The sequence below is a fragment of the Haliotis asinina genome, chromosome 6 (assembly GCF_037392515.1).
Source record: "Haliotis asinina isolate JCU_RB_2024 chromosome 6, JCU_Hal_asi_v2, whole genome shotgun sequence".
NCBI classification, from domain to species: Eukaryota; Metazoa; Mollusca; class Gastropoda; order Lepetellida; family Haliotidae; genus Haliotis; species Haliotis asinina.
In genome coordinates, this window is record NC_090285.1 from 65,061,716 (window position 1) to 65,087,339 (window position 25,624).

The 25,624-nt window shown below is 41.9% G+C and overlaps 1 protein-coding gene across 1 annotated transcript; it reads left to right on the forward strand.

Annotated features, from left to right (window-relative positions):
- Positions 1–8,183: 8,183 nt before the first annotated feature.
- On the forward strand, positions 8,184–23,720 carry LOC137286799 (sulfotransferase 1E1-like). The gene is made up of 5 exons (XM_067818799.1): positions 8,184–8,754; positions 11,825–12,148; positions 12,938–13,035; positions 15,989–16,160; positions 22,844–23,720. The coding sequence occupies exons 1-5, from the start codon at positions 8,577–8,579 to the stop codon at positions 22,963–22,965; spliced, it is 894 nt and encodes a 297-aa protein (XP_067674900.1). The 5' UTR covers positions 8,184–8,576; the 3' UTR covers positions 22,966–23,720.
- Positions 23,721–25,624: the final 1,904 nt, after the last annotated feature.

The following is a 25,624-nucleotide window of genomic DNA, read 5'->3' on the forward strand; positions in this document are numbered from 1 at the left end:
GGAGACAACTCTGGGAGGGTTGTTTACACTGACAGCATTTTCGTTATGAGATACGACAGGTAGAGAAAAAAATATGCTTGTTATCATTGTTGTCTGACTCGGCCAACCACTGAGATGGTAACAGGACTGACTGACTATGTGAGCTGGTGATTATATGGCTGAGTGCGGGTTCGAATCCCAGGTGGGACTCAAACAAACAAATGTATTAATTTTACAATATGTACTTTATGAAGAAAGCGTAACCTTAAATATCTTAAGTGTGACCACTTCATCAATGACATGGTGCATATATAGTATATGCCCCGATGCATTTTTTTCTTGTGAAGCCACGCACACTTTGATATTATCACTGTTTTGGACGATAACGAACGACATGTGCGACCATCACTGGGCTGATGTTTTATAAGCATAGATGTTATTCAAACCATGAGTACCCGAATGAAAGTGTGTATTTTTGTTGTCCGAAATGCTTCTATGCTTAAGCAAAACCTTTACGTGTTATTTGTTAATGTAAAAAAGTATTTCTTTTAAAAAAAATTTAAGGTTGACCGCTGAATGTTATTTACTCCACTGTCATACGCGTTCACCTGATGTCATGTGCAGCGGCCGAAAGTCTGGGCATCAGCTTGTCCAGGTTTACGGAGTCATTCTGTCGGGGAAGGATGACAGACAGAGTACCACCTATCTTCAGTTTCAGTTCGTCGACACACAGAATGCCCTTTCAACCATTTTTAAACATAGAATATGTATATTAATCAAATAATATTAAGTTTAAAGTTTACACTTTAATTTACTGACACTTGTAATTGTTTTTGTTACGAAACATACCACAATTCCTAGTTCTTGTCACAAGACCTGCAAATTGAACTTAAGTTTCCCTAAATATACAAACGCGTGTCGCCGCACCTGGAGACGTCTGACTGACGTCGGCACCGTGTCGACACGTCCCAACCTGGAAGCCACACCTAACACAGTGCAGATCGTATCTATTGACAGTGTTCAAAATTCATCTCCAGGGAATCATTAATAACGGCACATTGACGTCAAGGGGACCGCCTGCCCCGGGACTCGGGAACAAGGAGGGGAACGCTGACTCAATACAGTGCACATCTGTGGCATTTCCTCAAGATAACACTGTTTGGACAGAAAGGCTCAACGCCATCTCAGTTCACACCGTCTCAAACCGATCTACTTCTCCACGTAAGAGTGGACATGACCAGATGTTTGCCACAGTGCAGATCTGATACGTATAACTCGTATTTGAAACATTTAAAAACATAAATTTATTAAAAAGAATAGACAAACATGGCTAAACAATGGCCCTGAGAGCCACCTCCACACTAAATTTAACATCCAGTCTTATAAAGTGTTATGAGAGCCTTTGTACATGTATGTATATGAAATTGTGATATACTTTGATATACGTGAAGTCCTCATTGATGAGTGCCCACTCCCGTGCTGCAGCTGCTGGCAAACTCTCTCGGCAGCTAATCAGGCTTTGATCTGTCCCAATTTAGCACTGTGTAATTGAAAATGATCACTAACCTTTACATATGACACTTTCGGATACAAGCGTAATAAAAGTTCAGTTCTGTTCTGGGTGTAGGATAACTTGCAATTATAACTTTCGAAGATAATTTATGATATGTACTTCGACCGTTCTTTTTCTGCATTGTACTTGGACACTTTTCTGTTTCTGCATTGTACCTGGACGAAATAACGAAGAACACAATATTTATACACAATGACCTTCCACAACACTGTCACGATAAGGCTGAAATTTTGCCGATGTGATTATACATTCAAGTTCACTCACTCACTCACTCTTGCACAATAAAAAGGGGGGAAAAAAGGAAAATTTACTGGAGATGCGGGGTATCGATCCCCGTACCTCTCGCATGCTAAGCGAGCGCTCTACCATTTGAGCTACATCCCCGCTGTCGCAACTGATGAGAAAATGTTTAGATATTTCTAAAGATATATGCACAAATTTCTTTATACAAAATGTTAATGCCACATAAATCATGAACATTACATAATTAAACTATAAATCAAAGTTACAAATATGTTTTTACACTTCACTGTATCTGCCGGTAGATTTGTCAGGTTCAATGAGCGCCACCGCAACCCGCCAATCTCCACACAGAGTGAAACTCTCAAACAATGTGTGGAGCTCCGGATCGGTCTAGCCAATCGGCGCCTGACTGGACAGACCGCGGTTACCTCAAAGGTACACTTGCTGGATAATAATACCTCAGGCTACCTCTTGTTTACTGAATAAAGTCCTGTGTTTATTAGGCATTATATGAATAATAAGGATGTTTGTATATTAATATATAGTTACTTTTTGTCCAATTCTGATACACGACGATGTACTAGTCTGCATCATGTGAACGGGGGCAAATCACACAGCAATCACCTCGACCCGCTAAAACTAGTTTGAATCGGTTTGCATTAGTTCGAGGACTGCACATGATAATGTTTGATGCCATTAGATGTTTGTCTCGTGCGCGGACGCCAGTACTTAAATTTAGAAACTTTTGTCAGTCTTTCTTGTGAAAATGTGCCAAATAAATACACCTGTAAGCCCTGTATTCTAGGGCCCGTGAAGGTCCCGAGGTAGAATAGGCCTTCAGCAACCCATGCTTGCCATAAAAGGCGACTATATAAGCTTGTCGAAAGATAAAGAGGCGACTAACGCGATCGGTTGGTCAGGCTCGCTGACTTGGTTAACACATGTCATCGGTTCCCAATTGCGTAGATCGATGCTCATGTTATTGGTCACTGGATTGTCTGGTCCAGACTCGATTATTTACAGACCGCCGCCATATACTAGTAGCTGGAATATTGCTGAGTGCGGCGTTAAACAAAACTCATTAACTCACTGTATTCTTGACGTGAAATTCCAGTCTTCTATTATTTATGAGCTTTGTAAATTTTATGGTCGGTGTGGTTGCACTCAGCAGTATTACTATATACAGCGGCGGTCTGGACCATTTATGATACGAAGATATGACCGCTGTATCATACATGTGTCTTATAATTGCCATCGTGTGGCGCGTAAAAAAGGAACGACGTCGTGTAGGACACCATACTATCACGTTAGTCGCCTCTTACAACAAGCATGTTTGCTGAAGACCAATTATACCCCGGATCTTGAGGGGTCACTTTTTCAAGTAAAGCTAATATATGACTCAAGAGTTAGTGAATAAGATGCCATTGCAAGTGGTAGGTCGGATAAGATGCCAGCGCAAGTGGTAGGCCGGAAAAGATGCCATTGCAAGTGGTAGGCCGGATAAGATGCCATTGCAAGTGGTAGGCCGGATAAGATGCCATTGCAAGTGGTAGGTCGGATAAGATGCCAGTGCAAGTGGTAGGCCGGATAAGATGCCAGTGCAAGTGGTAGGCCGGATAAGATGCCATTGCAAGTGGTAGGTCGGATAAGATGCCAGCGCAAGTGGTAGGCCGGAAAAGATGCCATTGCAAGTGGTAGGCCGGATAAGATGCCATTGCAAGTGGTAGGCCGGATAAGATGCCATTGCAAGCGGTAGGCCGGATAAGATGCCATTGCAAGTGGTAGGCCGGAAAAGATGCCACTGCATGTGGTAGGCCGGAAAAGATGCCATTGCAAGCGGTAGGCCGGAAAAGATGCCAGTGCAAGTGGTAGGCCGGATAAGATGCCATTGCAAGTGGTAGGCCGGATAAGATGCCAGTGCAAGTGGTAGGCCGGATAAGATGCCATTGCAAGTGGTAGGCCGGATAAGATGCCATTGCAAGTGGTAGGCCGGATAAGATGCCATTGCAAGTGGTAGGCCGGATAAGATGCCATTGCAAGTGGTAGGCCGGATAAGATGCCAGTGCAAGTGGTACGCCGGATAACATGCCAGTGCAAGTGGTAGGCCGGAAAAGATGCCATTGCAAGTGGTAGGCCGGATAAGATGCCATTGCAAGTGGTAGGCCGGATAAGATGCCATTGCAAGTGGTAGGCCGGATAAGATGCCAGTGCAAGTGGTAGGCCGGATAAGATGCCAGTGCAAGTGGTACGCCGGATAAGATGCCATTGCAAGTGGTAGGCCGGAAAGGATGCCGGTGCAAGTGGTAGGCCGGAAAAGATGCCAGTGCAAGTGGTAGGCCGGATAAGATGCCATTGCAAGTGGTAGGCCGGATAAGATGCCATTGCAAGAGGTAGGCCGGATAAGATGCCATTGCAAGTGGTAGGCCGGATAAAGATATGGGGCTTGCCACCCTCGAGAATCGACAAAACAAACACACGCACACATCCGTGTGCCCATGCGACACACAATAGTCGTGACTGGCTAGAATTAAATCATTTTTTAAACAAAACTTATTTAGACTGAAAGCATTCGAGATTTTTTGTTGCAGTAAAGAATTGTTCTTCTTTCTATTGAAACGGAAGACAATTCGTTGAGGAATTATCTACAGAAACCAGAGCTTCACCACTAGCGATATGGATTCAAGCCACGACCAGAACGACTCCTTCCACGTGTAATTCCGCGTTTATGCTTAATATTCTATTTACACAATCTTGTTAAATTAATATTGATATCCCATGAAGGCTCTGGTTAGAAATCTCTTCAGCAGCCTGTTATACAGACCCTGGAACAAACATATCAAGAAAGTCCATGTAAGTCTAGAAAATGTGGCAAGTCTAGATAGTCTCTTCGTTACATTATATCTTTTTTTCTTATAAACTGTTTATTTTCTGTAACATATCTTAATTTCATAACTAGCTGATAGTCTTAATTCTTCAGCAACCACTGATTATTCTACGTGGCGACTAAGTATATGCTCATGCTGTCAGTCACTTGAATGTCAGGTTCAGACTCCTGTATTTACAGACCAACCGTGGGCCTGGCTACCATTATTTTATTCATTTAGATTGCTGCTATAAAGATTGAACAAGCCCTCAGTAATTTAAGTATAAAGCTTTGCAACCTATCGGCTTAAACGCTTAAAATAAAATGACTTTCACATATACCCTCACAACAAATAAACGCATAGTTGGTATCAATATGTGAAATTACAAATATCTTTCAAAATTAGCGATTGATCGTTTTGATTTCGCCAATGTAATGCAGGTTTGTTTACATGGAATGAATGGACAGCACAAAAACGCGAATTCGGAAACTTTAATGCTCTTTAATGCTCAAGTGTCAACTAGCTCATAAACGTCAAAGTGAAAAAGTAGTTCGCAATATGAAAAAGTAGTTCGAATCATTTCATACTAAAAATTGTATAGCGCCGATATCCATCTCATCTGCTCAAAGGCGCTCCCTCAATCACTGGATATTAGTCTCAACTCCTCGGGGATCACACAACTCTTGCTGCCACTTTTCGCACCGGGTTCATGTAAGAGATACTCATTCACAGCTGGGTGGACTGGGGCACATAGTCATCTGGTCATCTACCAACGGAATCGTGAGTTCGTTTAAGAGTACAGGGTTGTGTACGTTACACTATAGAGAATGTGACAACATTGAAAGAGTCCGCACACAAAGATGACACCAAGGAATCGTGAGTAAGGACATCACCTGTAAGGCCTACCTTGGCATTTCTTAGCTAAATTGCATGGGACTTTGCATGGGAGTTTCAATCTGCGGTTGCACGTGACTTCAGTGTTCACCAGAATATACAACATCAGTCGTTTATGAGACCGACATAGAAAACCAAGATCTACCAAGAAGTGGCAGATCTCGGAATACCAGGATAGGTATACAGGTACCGGGTATTTCACATACGGAATCGAACTGGCACAGCAACTACAACTGCTGGTGTAGTGCCAGAATTGGGGAGGATGTCGGCGCAAATCATTCGCAATCATTTACGAGAAGCTGCACTTCAGGTCAGAAGACCCAAAAATTCCACAATTCAGTATCTTCCGAATGAGTACATAATAGTGCTTCCAAAATCCCATACAGCATATGTGTGATGACATTGTGGACGTGAACGTCAATCGGCGTCCAAGACGTTAGATCAACTTTCGCATGCATTGCAAGAGGAACTTATAATGGGGCAGACTTCCAAAAGGTCGAATTCAGTCCATACCGAGTCGGCGCAGAGCTGTTGTGGGGGCTTACAAAGTGGCCACAACAAAAGACAACGCCCAACTGGGATCGGACACCTTCACTCATTGAACTATATATGAGCTGAAGATGTTAACAGACATTTGATCTTTTATACTGAGAAATTTGGCTGCGACTGGTCAAGAATTACATGTGTTATCTCACGTCTATGTTAGAAGGTTACATTTGCATAATGCGTTTTTTTGTGTGTGAGGGTATAGAGGGAGCATTGCTTAGTGTGGTTAACAAAACAACAAACAGATGATAGCCTTCTATTACACTGTGGAGAAGGTGCAATAAAACAACATCCCGAGACGTGCACGTGCATATCTAAGTCTATTGTGAAAACATACACGTGAACTGTCAAGATCACGTTGGATTTCATGAGACCGAGATGTCAAACCGAATAACATACCCTACGGCTAAATATGGAAATTAAGTATTCTAAGTCTGCATTAAAAAAATGTTTCTCGGGATGTCTTCATGTCTTCTCACTAGATGCTGTTTTGTGCACTGTATTTCAAACAACGGACACGAAGGAGGCCAACAAAGTACATTTTTCGCAAATGAAATAATATATTGTACTTTCATCCTTGGAAATTATCTGAATCGTCGGGATGACAGGAACATTTTATATATCATATGGCAAACATCCTGGTTATACTATGTCAACCTTCAAAAAATCGAGTCTTACCAGACAAACCAGTGATTGATACCATGAGCAACTTTCAGCGACGTTGGAATGCAGCAATATCTGACTGCGAGCAAAGGGTGCACCAAAAGTTTGCACCCCTGAATTCTCAAATGGATGAAAAATACGACTTATTTTGTGTGCTGATTATCAGAACCTGAATCAAAAGAGTAGCTACGCTTAATCTAGTTCGTATTTAGATTTATTTCACACATGGTACAGGTTGTAAGATACTAAATCCGTACGACATACGTGTGTCGTAAAACGTTATATCCATTTGATTGGTCACCCATGACCTCACTCTCACCTGAAGGGACACTTGGGGGGTTCATGCATCATACTATGGCATGTATGTTGAGCCATTCCCATTAATTTGCTATGATTACTCACTTTACATATGCGACGAATATTACATGTGCACATTTCGCCACAGGTCATGAAAACACGTACTACCGTAAATCCTAGAATATACGCCTCCATGGCATGAACTCCAGATCCAACGCCAGCCTGCAGTGTATGTATGCATGGTTGTAGCAGATCAATGTGATCTTCCGAGAGACGTATACGCCAATCTTCTTTACTGTTTCTGACTGACGCCCTTAATACCACCCTCGATTATCCAGTGTATTTATCCGTTCTGCTTTGACACACTGGTTAATCGAGGAAGTTTAGCAGAAGAGCTAAAGGACGCGATAAAATACATCATGAGTAAGTGAGTATGTTTTTACCTCGCTTTTATCAATATTCCAGCAACATCACGGCGGGGACACCAGAAATAGGTTAGGGGTGATTTGTCTTTGGCGCGACGAGGAAACGCGTTAACCACTAGGCTACCATACTGCTCCCGAAAAGCTGTGGTCACTGTAGATCTGGTACATGTATATAATGTGTCAGACTCAGGACATAACGAAACATTACACGAGTCAATAATTCAGCAATAATTATATTTAAGATGTGAAAATATTAAAACGCACAATGAGCATGACTTGTTTATTTTTCTATTTATGTCTGCTACGTAGATAATGGTTTTACCACATACTTTACAAGGGATGGGTTAATCTTCTCGTCACGTATAACCAGTCACGACTGAAGATAATAAACACAACGTAAATACCTCGTATAGACTTACAATTATATATGCCAACCACTATCTTCAAGTATCACCATTCTCATAAAACCAAAATCATCATTTAAAAAACGTGTCAGACGCAGGAGGTAAAATACCTCTCATTTGTTTCCAGTGGGACCAGATTGTGAGCAGTCCTGCGTATTTCACCCGGACCACTTGCACAAGAAGTCAAGGTTTTCCCCCGCGATGCATTGTGGACCTGAAGTTGCCCCGAGCCAGGCGTTAAGCCGGTCAACCGTGAAAAGAAGGCATATAAAACGTCAGTTTTGTCTGAATCAACATAACCAACACAATACTCCATCTAAACCAACGCTTGATGCTAAAGGCTGGATATATCCTGTATAATGTCATAGGACTTTCCTGAACTGTCTACGAGCCTAATTGTGGTCATAATTTCCTTTGGATTTATGACGTATGTCTTGTGTATATCACTTATATCTACTTATATACGTACATACTAGTCGCGATACACGTTACAACCAGTCTACCGAGTCTTCACTGACAAGTACAGAATAATCAGATAATTGATTTTAGCCATCAGTATTGATTATAGATCAATATTTTTCATGGTTTTCATTCTTCACTGTGATATATCCATTCCACGAAGTCTGGAGCTGCTAATGTATTTCGCGTGATATGAATATCACCTGGACTTAATTACATCTGATTGCTAATGGGAACAGGTGAGAAACTTGTCCTAATGAGAACAATTAAGGGTCAGCCGATTTATTACCTCCAGAAAGATGGCGTGTTATACCCCCCTCTGCCAGACTACAGCAATCACTTGAAGAATGTCAGGAACTTTCGCTGCGAGCCTGATGATGTCTGGATCTGTGGCTACCCCAAGTCAGGTAGGCGATTCATCCAATATTGATTGTCGGAAATATTGTCCGTTAAGACCCTCTGCTTTGGAGAATATAAACTCTCTGACAGCGCGCGTGTTTCAGCTACCGCCAATCATTCCTTGTTAAGAGTAAAATATAACCTGGTACAGTATATCTCAATTATACTAGGTGAAAATTGTATGTATATGGTGAATATGCTATGTACACATGTCTATTATATTTTATATGGTAGACAAATTGGGAGACAGGTATAAGGGTAGGTAGCAGAGTAGAGCTTGGACCGATGTCTTTACCAACCGACTCACTTTTTGCCGCATGAGCGTTGCAATTCTTACAAAGTCGCCGGTTAACTACAGGTTTATTAAGAACAGTGATAGATCATAAGTTTATCTTAGTAGAATAATGCTATTCATGATGATGATACTTGTATAAATCATCATCACCATCACAATCAGATCCAGACCGTCCATGCGGAAGGTATGCCGTCAGTAGGTCAAGTAGGCACTTATTGCAACCCAAGGATTACATAATTAGATTTATAGCTCACATTAACTCTCACACGACGCCAAAAACCGCTGTGCTGTGTTCATCTAGTAACGCCGTACACTGTAGTGCACACACTACACTTCTCGAGATTCTACTGTGTATCGTGTCAGATTCCTTAATGTGGATGGTATTTCCAGTTTGATGAAGCAATTCCCTTTTTTCATTTGAACAAAATGTACCCGTGGTTGTTTTTTTTTCAGATGAACAATTGTTTTGTTAATTTTATGTTTTTGTGACGGGTGCCGCCGGTCAGACAGACGTTAACCCTTAAGTGAACACTTGGGATCATGACTCTGCTTTAAGGGGGATATTTCATATTGTCAGAATGTAATGAAATAAATCCGATTCAATTATAAAAAGGCTTTTCGCCTATTGCCGATGTCGTGTGCCTGCAATAGTGTAATTTCGTTTATCTGTCATTTTGTTGCCAGTTCAACAATTATATGCACTCGAATCGTAGCACCTAATTTCGTATGGATGTTTTTCTTCAATAAAAAGGATGCTCATTACAAATTCTCAGAAAATATTCCCTTGAGTTTCTAGTTAATTCGGCGCACTCAGCAATATTCCGTCTGTGTGGCATAGTGTTTCCCAGTTTTCGAGCCTGGTGCAGATAACCCGGTGGTTGACACCATGAGCATACGTAACTGGGATACGGGGACAGGTCTATTTAAACGTGATATGGAACTGAATCTGCATGTTATTAAATGCGATGTATAACGTACGTGTAGATGTCCCGCCTACAACGACACTTGCAGATCTGGAAACTGAAACATCCGGGTCAAGACAGCGGGAAACAGATGAGGTGTACTGTGAAACTGAATCGAGATGTCTTAATCCGAATCGTTTAACAGATTATCGAATTGTTCCCAAAAGCTGCGACAAAAACACGCCTGAACGAAAGAACATATTGTAGGTGAGAAAGGGTATGTCAAGTTATGAATACAAGCCATACATGAATCTATGCAATATATATTCGAGTAAACTTGATCCTAAACGATTTTAAAACACGAAAGGAACAAAAAGAACATCGTCACATAGTAACGTCCGCCTTACTGGTCTATATTTCCGAATACAGCACGCGTGAAGCACAGGTGGGTGGATAACGTTGTTATATATAAAGAATAACTGCGGTATTAGACAGTCTACCGGCATGACCCCACTGTCAGGAGCGGCCCACCACGTGCATGTTGCAAGACAAAGGAAGGACTCGGTGAATGTAAACTGTCGACATCATTCATGTACAAATGGGAGGAAAGAAACCGGACAAGTGCACGTATTGTTTACATGTGAGAATGGTCAGGGTGGGTACGCGTGCAAGTTATTTTTGAGCTGATATACAATCCGGGTGTAGTGTAATTATGGCGTTCGTGTCTACCAGGGTTTATAGAATTGATATGTTAAACATATAACGTCATAGATATTTTACAGCTCTTAAAACCCACGGCCACGCTTTCACGAAATGTCCGTCATCGCTGCATGTTATTGTGACAGTGTGAATGTCATGCCACCTACATGCCCATCAGTGTCAAGCTGCTAAAAGCTGTCACAATCCGTCACGTCACCTGAGCTGGATTTTTGAATTTGCATTTGAAGACGTGACTTCAATCCTTCATTTAAAATAATTATTGCTTTCCATTGTCATATTGTCCACGTAGTCAACACATCTGTATCTAGAAATACTGGAATATTTACAAAATTTAATATAAATGTATGTTATATTTAAGAATGCGAATGCTAGATCATGGGAAAAAAAATAACGTTAAAGAGATAGTTACAGAAGTAGTTACAAGACACAATGCCGGTCTTAAGGGTGGCAACTATTGGTGGGCGTTACAACATGTAAGCAGACTGGATGTATCATCGTATGACGGCGAATCGTGCTCTCAACAACTGCTTTGCTTGACCTAAACTCGACTGATCCCAAGCCGCCGTGATAACACTAACAGCCCTTAAGTAGTCTCCACCAGGGATGGCAACAGGAAAATCAGTTTTCTGTGCCTAGTTTCACAAGAACCACAGTATCCTGTGTATGATTTAAATTTAATACCTCAATATTGCAATAAACGTACACACAGATTCTCGAAACTTCGTGTGTCAGTTTATCCCTAAAGCAATGCTTTCAGAACGTTTCTACTGAAAACGTTCATTATACACTCAACATTCCGTATTAGGCTTGGACTTCAGCCATGCATTCTTGCTTGTCGTAATCGGATGACTGTATGATTCGTGGAAAACAGTTCAAACCGGCATTAAACACGATTTACTCTTATACCAATAACTGCATTCTCTGGTTCATACACAATTACTTACGGACGGCCGTCATTTTGTAATAGACCGAAGTAAATGTACGTTCAGCGTTACAAATTAGGTTGTACGAATTATCATGGTTGTACTTGGAGTTGTTCTGTCATTAGCAGGTTTCTTCCCATTTGATGTAGACTTTATAAGTAACCATCCATCAAGTTGCTTCTCATATGGTTCTTCCTTACATGTCATCGATATATTGAGTTCAACTTTGACCTTACAGGCAATCACTGGATGTGGGAAGTTGTTCAGATGATCCTGAAAGGCAAGGCCCAGTTTGCCACGGAGTTCATGGAGAAGTTTCTCATTGACTTTGAGAGCCTGGACTCTCCTTTCTTGATGTCAAAATCTCGACGGATTCTCGTGTCGCATCTTCCCCGCAAGCACGTCCCCTATTCCATGTTCCAGAAAGGAATCAAGATTATTTATGTTGTTAGAAATCCAAAAGATGTATGTGTGTCCGCCTACAACCACCTCTCGTCAGTAACAGACGACTTCCGGCGCATATCCTTTAGCGAGTACCTGCACCTCCTGTTGCAAGGTAAAGGTAAGCGGCTAAAAGGCTCAAATTTCACCCAGGAGCCCAATTCTGATTGAAAAATATTCTAGTCATTCAAGAAAAGGATTGGGCACAAGTTATCCAACTTAGAAAAGTCCCCTCTCGGCGTCACCAGAGCTGTATTTTGTAGAACACATGTATTTTAAGACGTGCCTTCAATCGAAAGAGGATGATGTGGGGATTTACTGAAATTGGCCAGTAAGATAAATGAAGGTACAGACAGATGTAAAATGTTATTGTCAGGTCGGATAAATTAACATCATTTTCAAGTTATTTATGATCGAATACAGGAGGATGCCATTCAGTTGAGCAAAGCTGAGCACCGTGTCGAACTCTGACAACTCGATATCTCCGTTGAGTCGATGTACGATCTCGGTACTGGCATATTCTTTCATAATTTATCATTATTCAAGCTCTTTTAACTCGATACGGATGTCTCGATATTTCGAATATCTATCGATATAATGCCTTGGTCCCAACGAGCACAATTACCCTTCTAACTCGGTATTTGCAAAGGAACTCAACATTCACTTACTTTCAAGTGTCCCTCTGAACTGAGGTTGTTTCCAGACTGTTACACACATTGTGGCTTAAATATGTAAAAACAAAACCCGATTGTCGGTGTATATGTCGCTGACACGTGGCTGCGAATTCCTCATCAAGAGCGTGGTAATTTTCAGTCAGCTGTCTCAGGCGTGGATAAGTTTATCTCCTTAACTGAGCTCATCAATGCCAGATAGTAAAATCAGTCGCTGAAAATGTCCACCTTGTTTTCAGTATATTACGGAGACTGGTATGATCACGTGACCACATGGACCCAAGCTGCGTTCGGAAATCCAAACATCTTAATAGTCAAATATGAAGATATGAAAAGGGTAAGATTCTTACTTTTCCCAGTATATAAGAATTATACAATGTATAATGAATTGTGGTTTTTGGGTTCTTAATGGAAAGGAAAGTGAGTGAAAAAAAAATCAAAGTGTAGGGAAAAAGTCAATTCTTCTCTTTTTCTTTAACAAAACTAAAACAGGAGCCGGACGTGGTGAGTTCATATGTCTATCATCCAATCGCAAACAAGTAAATGATAAAATATACTGAGGTTCTACCCGAGGCAACATGGGTAATTTTCCGGTTTACATGCAATCATGTTCATCATATCCCAGATAGATTTGATCTCAGTCACTGATGTCACGTACTGGTTCTGCCAGGCTAGGTGATGACTTGCGGTAGTTGAGACATCCCACTACGAAGTATTGCTTATTCACGATGTCAGCAACTGCGATGAAACACGACCGCGGGAAAGAGTGACATGAACGCACGGATATATCTGTGACGTCAACGTCATGTCTTGAGCTATTTATATCACAGTTGAAGACATATCTGCAAACAAACATGACGTACTGCTGATATGGAAACACGAGTTGTTATTTTGGTTCAATTTATTTGTATGACAAAATATTTTTAGTTAAAAAGAATGTATTTGACAGTGATTCACGTATGTTTATTGCAACTTGGATATATAAATATATTCGCCCACAAGCTCAGCTGGAACAGCTGAAGTAATGCTGATCTCATGAATATTAATTCGTATTTAAGTATTCTGTTACATAAAGTACAACCAGAGGGATAAAGTTAGTAAAAATTAATTCTTACTTACATTCAGGCAACTGAAACGGGTTTATTTTCTGCATATCTGAGTCAGGTTATACACCCATGAACAAAAACAACCACTAAAGAAAAACAAATCCCTATACAACATGAATAGGAGTTAATGAGAAAATTTGACGACGTACAATCATAAACCTTCGACACAAAAGCAAATTTTAGATATTAATTAACGTGGTGTGCTCAAATGCAACTGGTTTATACATTTCTTCAAGCCTGCAGTAAGATGTCAGGAAACGGAATTTAAGAGCAGACTTGCACGTGCATGTTGTGTTCATCTGCAGTGACAATCACTGAAAAGTACAGTGAAACATCAGATTGAATTCTGTCGTACGTTTTTCGATGGCCAAAACACGCGCCCATAAGATCTCCACATACGGGTCTTTCGTCTTCTTCGTCGGTTTGCTGATGTCGTACAGTCTAAGTAAACTTCGTCTCAGTGCATTTCGTTACACTCCACCACTGAGTCTAACAAAACCTAGTAGAAGGTCGCGTCAGGTAACCTTTGCCCGACAAATGGCCGTCCAATCAAACGCGAGACGGTTAAATAGATTTAACCAATCAGACAACGGCTACTATTTAGGGATCGAAGGGCTTTCAAAATATTCAGGTCACTGACACAGATCTCTCCAGAAACAAAAATCTGTATATAACACAGTTATTTGACCTGCAGTATATGCGCGTTGGGGTGTCTGTTGACATGGTTACCATTAGCTAATATTTCCGCAAGATAATATCCTTAAATATTGCCAAAACACTATTTTCAGCGACTGTTTACTCACCGTTGTCATGGTTGTACATACGCCGTGTGCATCATCCGGAAGCGAGCGTATGCTAAATAGCATTCGGAATCGTTCGGGTACGAACCTTTTCGAGATAAAAAGTTCAGAAGGTATGTGCGAATGTCCACTTTCGCGATTTGGTAAGCTGTGTTCTGGACATTCTCAAAGGTTACCTGATGCGACCTCCCATAAGGTTTTGTTAGACTCAGTAGTGGAGGGCAACGAAAGGTACTGAGGATAAGTTTACTTAGACTGTGATGTCGTAGAGACTACAGTCCAAGTCCTTTTCTGAAGAAAGATATCGGGCTAATTAGGAATCAGGAATCGGCTGTGAGATCAGTAGTTGTCCCTGTATTGCATGGACTCGAGAAGCTGGCACCGAGTCTCGCTTAGTGAAGAATCACGATTTCTTCTCCAACAGCGAGAATGAAGATACACTGACAGTGCCACAATCAGTTCCATTTGGCTGCACCGCCGTTCAAAACATGGGTATACAAAATGACAAGTCACAATATGGACTTCGAGAATGGAGATTGGTAGCCCGCAACCGATTTCGAATGGTCTGTGAGGACAGTCGACCTCTAAACATCACAACCATGGTCCGTGTAGCCGGCAGAAATCTGTCGCGTAGGTGCCATAGGACGATTTGACGGTCTTCTGCACGTGACGCCACACGTGGACGACCCGACGTTGGGCGATCAGAAGTGGTGCCAGTTTGTTGTAGACGACCTCGCAAGTCATACACAGTACGACGGCTGCATCCCATTGCTCTTGCGACGTCAACAACTGATCTTCCCGCTTGCAACATACCAACGGCGCCAACTTTTGGCAATCGTCGCATTTCAAGTACCGTTAAAACTGTGGTTTTAAAGTGTTTTTTTCCAATTCTTGAGGCCAGTGCAAACACGTGCAAATGAAGAAAACTTCGATGAGAAGATCACGTGATCGACTGCACATGCAAAACCTGATTTGGCACTAAAGTCATTTGCACGACGAATGGACGGGTTTGAATGGGTTTTGCTAGGGTCGAAAGATAGGAATCCCATTTCGGATACATAGATATATCACCAGAGAACAATTATTCATTATTGTTAAAAAAATACATTTTGTAAAGTTCCTTTTTTGACTCAGTATATACGTGTTAGCAACGATACAATGTCGACTCAGTTTTAGGAATCGACAGCAACGTATTCAATCGCGTACTAAACCTGAGGTGCAGAGTTGGAGTATGTGCAAGCTATTATGTCAGCGATTTTTTGTATCTCATTTGATTGCTAAAACACATATTCCTAAACTAAATATGCTTTATGGTTCAACTTCTTTATTATACAAGGTCACAACGTTTCGAGACAGTTCCTAGTTCCTACGTTTTCTGTATTAGGACCTATATGGGCAAGTGAGGCGAGTGGCGGGCTTTCTTCGCCAGAACCCGGGGGAGCAGACGATAGAGGACATCGCAAATGCCTGCACCTTTGAAAACATGAAGGGAAAGAAGACAGAGTGTAAAGACAAGTGGCGAGACGGCGGCCTCATCAGCTCCGTATATAGGAAAGGTAGGTCTTATCAGCTCCTTTATATAAACATTGGTACAAACATCTAGGTCCGTCTGTAGAGTGAGTGCGTTCAAGTTTAGGCTGCTTTTAGCAACGTTCGAGCAATATCACGGCAAGGGACACCATAACTGGACTTCACACGCACACTGGATCCAAGGGGGAAATCGAACCTGCTATAATGGCTACCGCGATGATTTATAGTTGCAGCTCATGCTGCACTTAATGACTGGACACATACCTGGCTAAAATTGAAGTAATTTGCTCCTGTCACAAACATTTACTGATTAAATTCTTTTCCAGGAAATAAAAAGTGTTTAATATCATCTGTGGTACCCATCATGGTATTGAATAGAATAATCAAATTTACTTTATTGTATGACCGGCCTCGGTATTTTCATTGAGATTACTCAGTTCGTGTAAAAATGAAGAGGCCAGCGTTATCAAGAATATACATAGGGCTCTTGTATTTGATTACACTTAGAATATCTGAGTTTAGAATATCGATTTGAATTATTACCACCAGAAACCGCAAGGGTAGTCACTGGTTTTACAGACGTTTCACGGGAGACGTTATGCTAGTAAAAACAGAACGTCAAAACCTGGAAACGTCTCTTGACCATTCCGAAACAGATGCCATAAGTAATATAGGTATCAGCATCATATGAACTGAATATCACCGATGATGTTGCTACGATAAACTTTAAACGTTTTAAACTTTCTGATCCGAAGTCGCCTTGTCCACATGACTGAAGAGGTCAGCTGGCTGGCAATCTGATCTTAGCGCTAAGAGAGCTTCGAAAATCCTGGTACGATACTGAGACTTGCTCGAGTTTAACACGAGCGTGCTCAGTCCAACGTTGGGCGTCTAAGTAGCCACCTTGAAAGTACTGAATCCCTTGCTGGGATTTAAACCGCGGACCACGTGTTCCCGGAAATGGATCTCCTGCTGTATCTGTAGCATCACCACACAGATAATTTGTATACTAGCGAAGGGAAGACTTGAAATCGATATATCGATTCATAAAATCATCCTGGAGTTGTAGCATTTCAAACCTTCCAAGACTGGTAGGTTTCGCTCGGACCACATTATTCCGAAGTTGATTTTCGTTTGTTTACATCTGTTTTGATTATGAAGTGAAATAACACTTTTTCTCACTTTGCTACAACGTAATTCATTTGAAACAGATAAAAAATCGCGAACTCTTTAACTCTGTTCGGCTCAGCTATATCAATTACAATACGAACGCGGAATCTTCAACCTCTGCTTATTTCCAATAAAGACACATGGATTTACACTAACACCAGCTTTTCGGCATGCAAGCCTGTTAACAAAGCAGAGGACCACTACAATATCGTTGACTGGGATTTCACATCTGAACGTCCGTGATTTCTCCCAAGTTGTAGATTCATTGTGTTAAATTGTTAAGTTAGCAATATATTATTATTCAGAAGCATATTAATGTCGTCCGTAGGGGCATTGTCAGTGTTATAATTATCCAGTAATATTAGTTGCACTACAGGTTGTACATATAGCCTCATACTTGATGACGTTGCCAAAGTCCGTTAGCGAGATTTAGTTTGGAGGATCCCTTTTGTTTAAACTGTATGGGTACAATCTAGGCTCACTTCAGACCCAGACTGGAACAAAAAGTGTCAGACGGATTGACACGCGATGACAGAACGACTTACCCCATCCGGTTCGTGTTAATGGCACTTGCAAACGGGTTTTTCCAACGCTCTAGTAACCTCACATAACCCCACACCGTGTAATTAATCCATTTCCGATTGACATAAGGGTGCCTCTGTATTAACTTGTTTGATTTCGTGTTGTTGAGGAAAATGATTGATATTTCAAACAATTTATAGATTAGAAAAACGGGCATCCATCAAAAGGTCTTCACATAAATGTGGCTAGAAATCTTCCGCCAGGTCATCGATCATGCGTGGGGTCCGTCTTGAATGTATGTATCTACATATGAGAAGCACCGCATGCTCTGTATTTCAAAATATACTTCACCGTGTATTTGAAGTTACTGGATTCTGATCTGATTGAAGATATGAAACCTCAAACTTCAGTTTTAAATTTGGTTCATTGCGGTCACTTCTACCGGCAACACAGAATTACATTTTGAAAACGATGTTATACCTATTATGGCTTTCAGAAATAATGGCATTTTCTGATTAAACGGATGATAAAGATTTACTGTGAACTTAAGTGGCGTTACGTCAACAGAATTATAACATTTAGTTGACCGAAGTATTGATAAACTGTATTGATAAAATTAGTCGTTTGCGACTAAGCCGCGTTGGTGATAAACAGGCGTAAAGACAGATAAATGAATTATACCTTGGAAAAAACTCGGGTAAACTATCTGACCAGCGCAACCAAAGATGCTGGTCCTGGATTTTGTCCTATGCTCGTTAGGATAGTGGAATTAGGTCGGTGAGTCTGTGATATGCACATTTTCCCGAAATATGAAACGTGAAAAATGTTTCTAAACGGAGTTCAGTTTACCCATGCTAATGTTAAGGGGTTTTGAGACATGAGATCATCCGGTGTCTGGATTATCGCATACTGTAAAACATGTCACCATTTACAAACGATAATTTTTCCTATACTCAAGGAAGCATTCAAGAATTTACAACAATGTGTGACGCAACACTCCTTACAGCCCGTGTGAATCGTGACGTCTGGAACCGTATACATGTACATCGGGAACCGTATAACCCGGTATACAAGAATAACCTTTACAAGCCAGGCGTATTACTGTGTTAATGGCTGTAAGAACATAGTTACATAGTTCTTCGTGAACACCTGGTGTCATCATTGTTTGATCCATTCATAAAATCATCACAGATATGTTTCCTCTTACGTCAAGAGACATTTATCAATCAAAGGCTGAGACAACATCAAACAAATGGTTGGAACCGAGACGTTAAAACTGACCCCATAACCCCACTTCAAATGCACATATTTCACAACGGTTCTCTAAACTTAAATGCTGTAGAATCTCTGCTGTCATACCCACTTAAGCCTATAACATTCTTAGTTCCAACACAATCAGTCAATGCGCTATCGTGTCACTGGATATTGTGGTCCATCACTGGATAATGGAGACTGGACATTCATGTTCTGGCGTTGCCGTTTATTTGCCGTTTACAAGAACTGTCAATAAGCGCGGCTTGAGTTCGCTTCTTTCATGTCACTGTAATCGTTCGCACTTGAACAAGGAAGAACGCGAACGCATATAACAGAGCGAAAGGTTAATGGGTTATGGCAATTCATCATGTAATTATGACAATGATCTCACAGTCGCATTTTATGACTGATTGTAATGAATCATTCAATTAGAAGCGAGTAAAATGTAAGTTGTTGTTTTTAATACCATTGTACTATAAGTTTGTAACGGGTTCCAATAGGTCGTGGTATACCTGGCCGAAATATACAGGCGGGTCGTCACGTTGCAAGTGAACGGTGAGGTAGTGGTAGAAGAGCGTCATTATAAACTGTGAAGTATACCTGCGTCATATCACCCATGCTGGCGCGTTTCAAGTGATAGACGTCTGAGACTTGCGCCATCACATCCATGCTGGCGCATTTCAACTTCTAAACGTTCGTGACTCGCGTCATCACACCCACGCTGACGGGTTTCAAGTGGAAATGGTCTGAGACTTTCCCCATCACATCCATGCTGGCGGGTCGTTTCCATCTGTCCTCCAACAAACTGACACTAGCGGGTTTCAAGTGGTAAACGTCTGAGACGTTCCCCATCACACCCATGCTGGCGGGTTGCAAGTGGTAAACGTCTGAGACTTTCCCCATCCCACCCACGCTAGCGGGCTTCAAGTGGTAAATGTCCGAGATTTCCCCCATCACACCCATGCTGGCGGGTTGCAAGTGGTAAACGTCTGAGACTTTCCCCATCACACTCACGGTGGCGGGTTTCAAGTGGTAAACGTCTGAGACTTTCCCCATCACACCCATGCTGGCGGATTTCAAGTGGTAAACGTCTGAGACTCTCCCCATCACACCCACGCTGGCGGGTTTCAAGTGGAAATGGTCTGAGACTTTCCCCATCACATCCATGCTGGCGGGTCGTTTCCATCTGTCCTCCAACAAACTGACGCTAGCGGGTTTCAAGTGGAAAAGGCCTGAGACTTCCCCCATCACACCCATGCTGGCGGGTTGCAAGTGGTAAACATCTGAGATTTTCCCCATCCCACCCACGCTAGCGGGCTTCAAGTGGGAAAGGCCTGAGGCTTTCCCCATCTCATTCATGCTGGCGGGTTTCAAGTGATAAACGTCTGAGACTTTCCCCATAACACCCACCCTGGTGAGTGTCAAGTGGTAAACGTCTGATACTTTCCCCATCACACCCACCCTGGTGGGTCGTTTCCATCTGTCCTCCAACAAACTGTCACGTCTTTGTAAATAATCAAAGACACCGAACTCTCTCTCTGGCGGCCCCGTGAAGATAAGTCTTAGAACTGGTCTTCAGCAACCCTTGTTTGCCGTAAGAGTTGTCTCACTTGATCAGATGGTTGATGTATATACTGGTATCACAACTGCATGCATAGATCGATGTTAACAGTGTTTCCCATGAGGCAGAAAACCTGCGCATTTGACTCCCAAAATTATGTCCATGACTCCCTCTCGTGACACCAGGTAGTTATAATGACTGCTAAATTTGTGCGCCTGGAAACACTGATGATGATCCTTTTGTTAGTCACTGGAATGTCTGGTCCTGCCTTAATCATGTACATACCACCGCCATAGATTCTAGTGCAGCAACACTCTTTCGTTAGCATATTAAAAAGGTGGAGTTTTATACAGCTGTATGAAGATGTGCCTAGTTGATCGTACAGAAAGAGAGGATCGGCAATGGGTAGCTATTGTCATGGAGATATCTGTAATAAAAAGCTTACAAGGCAGTCTCTACTACAGAATATGTGAAAAGGGAGTTTATTGCACAAAGGTGCATCTACAGTTCAATGCAAACAAAGAAAAGAGTGCTCTAAATGCACCATTTATACCTGTATCTGTCGTCTAGTCAGCTTTTTACACGAAACATGAAATATGTCGAGCGGTTAAAAATGAAACAAATAACTCATCATTTGACTTCCGTCAAAGAGCTGACACGACACTATTTGTGGATGTTCCTGATTGGCATTTCGGGCACCTGTCATACCTGTCCGCCAGAGGATATCTCCCTCAACAGTACACCTTGACGAATCGATGTTCAAAAACCTGCTAGTTATACATCGCGGCTTTAAAAGTAATTAAATAGAATATTTTTTTTCTGGAGAAGCAATTCATCTTCAGTTTTTGGTTTCCGCCTTTACGCTTCACTTATCAAACTAACTTGGACAATTTTCTATCGAATATGCGACCAATTTTCGCCCCGTCCCTTCTAACCCAGGCTAGTTTACTTAGTGACGTCTCCCCCTGTTGACCTTGCAACAAATACAACAATAACATCGAGTTGATGGATGGAGCTGGTGATGAAAGCTGTAGTCTGTCAGCAGCAATGGGAACACGCCTAAATCTGCAGTTTAAACCCGCCATGTTATGGATACCACCATGTCAGAGTGATTATGTCTGTCCCGTCAGATGAAAGGACCGTATTGTCTGAACGCTCTAAAACCTGCCACGGGCACCACAAACAAACGTTGGTAACCGGCACCTAGACGTAACAAGTCGCTCCAAGCTGTTTCTACATTCCACGAATTCACCCCGACACATTCCGTTCAAGCCGATATAGACTTTTTTTTTCACTCGTTTTGTCAGTTCGAACATACTGAGGAAGATTGAATAGTTTTAATGAAATTTCATTTTACGCAACCAACATGGTTTTGGTTATTATTACTGCGTGGATAGTTGCGTCGTTCGTTACGTCCTTACAGCAGAGCGACTGCGTCACTGTCGCGAAATAATTAGCACGTAGGATGTGGGAAATCGAACGCATGAGAACACCTTAAGCACTAGGCTACTCCACTACGCTAACTTCCAACGCTGGTATCGGCTTGTTGGTACAACGTCTAGCTGGTCCTTGTGAGGATCTAACATGGAGTGGTGAGAGTTACTGCGTCTGAGAGTGGTATTCGTGACTTTTAAAACTGCAGCGTTTCATCTCAGAGGAATAGCACTAAACACTGCTATTACTCTGGACTGGTGCACCCATGGACACACATACTTGCGCACATACCACTTGTTTGTCACACCCCAGCACGTTTTGTAACTTGTCGCAAACAATATGCCCAGGACCTAGATTTCCGAAGTTCTCCTAGCGCTAAAATAGTCGGTAGTTATGTTAATGTGTGGCACTTACGACAGTCTTAGCTCTAAGAGATCTTCGAAAATCTGGGCCCAGATGACTCAAGAGTTCCGGATGTATATCGATGAGATCGTCCAATATACACAAAGAAATATTTCACTATTTTATAGCTCTATGTGAAGGGGAGAACCTACACGTCTATTGTAAGCAGTTGCTTTAACAATAAGGTGATCGTCATTTCCATACCTTGGCTGCTTTGTACAATGGCTGGGTAGACTGGGTAGATCTTGTGGTGTAAACACACATCGGAAAGAGAGCTGATGAAAGGACAGTTTTGTTTATGCATTATTTCATTATCTGCAGCTATTTTTTCCACACTATGATGTTTTTTTCTCTCCTTTGATTCAGGTGAAGTCGGCGACTGGCGCAACTGGTTCACTCCCGAGGAAAGTCGAGAGTTCGACGAGAATCACAGAAAAAAGATGGCGTCGTGTAAGTTAAGTGTTGACTTCACCCTGGACGTAGTGTGACTCGTCACCAACGTCGGAAGTTTCCCATTCTCAGTTTGGACGAGTGGATATCAGACGTTGAAGCCAGGACGCTAAGCCTCCCGAAGAGAAAGCTTCCATGCAAGCTGTTGATCCGCATTTGAGTTGGCACATGCGTCATCGGGTACAAGAAACCAAACTCTGTTTCCTTGTAGCCGCGGAGCTGTTTTCGGGCAATTATGGGTGTGAACACTGAAGATTGGTTCACACGGGTTGTAGGATATAGTAAGAGCCATGTTTGGAAATTCAGAGTTATCTTTCCTTGATAATGGTATTAGGCTGTTTTCAGCACCATGCCCGTTTGCGACAGTCGTAAACATGGCCACGAGATGGGTACGAGACGCCATCCAGCTTGTCGGAATGACACGAGTAGCTACGAATGGTCACATAGCTAGGAGTCCATATTGGACCGACATGATGTAAAGAAGTGTCAGTATATTCTTTTGACGAAACAAGATCAGTTATTTTACTGGTTCATCCGTATGTAGTCCATATTTATAACATTATAGTTTGTCCGTTATTTGTCGCATGTCCTAAAACCATCCATTGATGTGTATGAGAATTGTGCTTGCTAACATTATTTTAATAATTTATTACTTGAATCGTCATTCCTTGGTTCTATGAACCTTCGTTTCACAATAATATAACACATTCGTGTCATTTAATCCCTCACAGATAAGGGATTCGTTCCCATTCAAGTTTCCTATTTTCTGAAATAAACTCCACAATTATGTGTTTTTTCAGTGTTTCCTTGTGACTGCCATCGAACGAAAGGTACTTCTGATACTCGCCATTATTCTACTGCCAGTAATTTCAGTGACATTTTAACACATTGCGTCTTTACTTGACGTTCGCACCGCGGGTACTTTTTTCCAAGCAAACTATGCTGGTCCAAACTTTAGGCGATCTTCTCACATAGCATAACGTGACACGTACATTGTACCTGAACTACCCAGCTCGCTCAGTCTCTGGAGTACTGGAGTGTTACGAAGAAGAGGCAGTTATTCAATACTAGGTCACATTAATCACCGAATTTACAGTTTGCATGTGTCCCGGACTGACAGGTCATCCGATGTTTTCAAGCTTTTAATGCCCCTCTGTATAATTACTGCCCGCTTGCAGACACTTGATAGACCAAAACATAAATTTAAGATCTAAAAACTGACTTGAGTACGCCTAACAGAGGCCGGTACATCTAGGCCAATGAACTCTGGGGCCTCATACATCGGCAGCTTTGGTAAATATTGGCTAAACCTTATATGTGTTGCAATTTTGGATAAACGTAGTTAATCTGCACGTCATGAAAGAAGTTAAAGAACACATATATTCATTAGACAAAAATAAATCTGCGTTGTTCGGTGAATATTGTAGCACACAACCTGATTAAGTGTGAGTCTGTGGCTGGAGTACTGCACTCTACACCGTGGCACATCTATCACTCTGGCACATCCGCACATGACACACACCTGGCTGACGTGAAGCTGAAAGCAATCGTCACGTGGGAAACTGTAGTTTGATAACTTGGGGCCATCCAGTCGCATAGGATTCGTTATAGTTTCGCTAAAAGTCTTAAGATCTATCATTTTAACATTCTTCACACATATCACAGGTGTCATGATAATGATATCCCTTGTTTTAGTCCGTTGATGATACAAACCATCATAGTAATCTAATCTCTGTAAACGGAAACACGTGCGAGGGCATTCATCTTCAGTGAGTGAGTTTAGTTTTACGCCGCAGTCAGCAATATTACAGCTATATGGCGGCGGTCTGTAAATAATCGAGTCTGGACCAGACAATCCAGTGATCAACAACATGAGCATCGATCTGCGCAATTGGGAACCGATGACATGTGTCAACCAAGTCAGCGAGCCTGACCACCCGATCCCGTTAGTCGCCTCTTACGACAAGCTGAGTCACCTTTTATGGCAAGCATGGGTTGCTGAAGGCCTAATCTACCCCGGAACCTTCACGGGTCGCATTCATCTTCAAGCTCACTTGTCTTCCCTTAGCGAACTACTCGCTCTGAGAAGGGTGAATAATGATTTGCATCTCAGTGTCCACAAAACAGCTACTACTAACCTATAGGGAACTGGATTTTGTTTGCAATCAAGGAATAAACAGATCAGCTCTCAGACAATGGAAGGTGTCATTGTTCTCCCAAATTATCTTTAGACGCATTGAGGAAACATAGGCCATTGTCTACACGTCACAATTCCAATGGTACCAACAAGAGCAATAAACCGCAATCTTCGCATGAAAAAAGTGGCCTCTCTAAGACGTGTTGTCGCTTTATGGCTGAAATATAACTGATGCAACGATAAATCAGCTGGTTTTTATGCCTGTTCCTCAATTCTGTTTCTGATGTGACGATGCATTAATAATTCATCGACTTCAACATGACCCTGTGGTAGTCGTACTCGCTTTGTCAAACAAGCCTAAGACCCAAGGGTCTAAGTGCTTGATCAATGTAGCGGGCAGGACCAATATTCAGGAACACCATAAACCCTAGTTTGTGACTGACAGAAAAAGCACCCTACACTATTATGATCGGACCTCCCCACGAGTCTCTTTCCAGGACACAATGATCTGTAAAACGCTCCCTGCGTCGTCACCACACTCTCGCTCTGCAATCTGCCGT

Coding starts and splice junctions, on each gene's coding strand:
- LOC137286799 (XM_067818799.1), top strand. CDS start 8,577: ATGGGAACAGGTGAGAAACTTGTCCTAATGAGAACAATTAAGGGTCAG. Junction 13,036..15,988: donor AATATGAAGATATGAAAAGG/GTAAGATTCTTA, acceptor TTTCTGTATTAG/GACCTATATGGGCAAGTGAG. Junction 16,161..22,843: donor CAGCTCCGTATATAGGAAAG/GTAGGTCTTATC, acceptor CCTTTGATTCAG/GTGAAGTCGGCGACTGGCGC.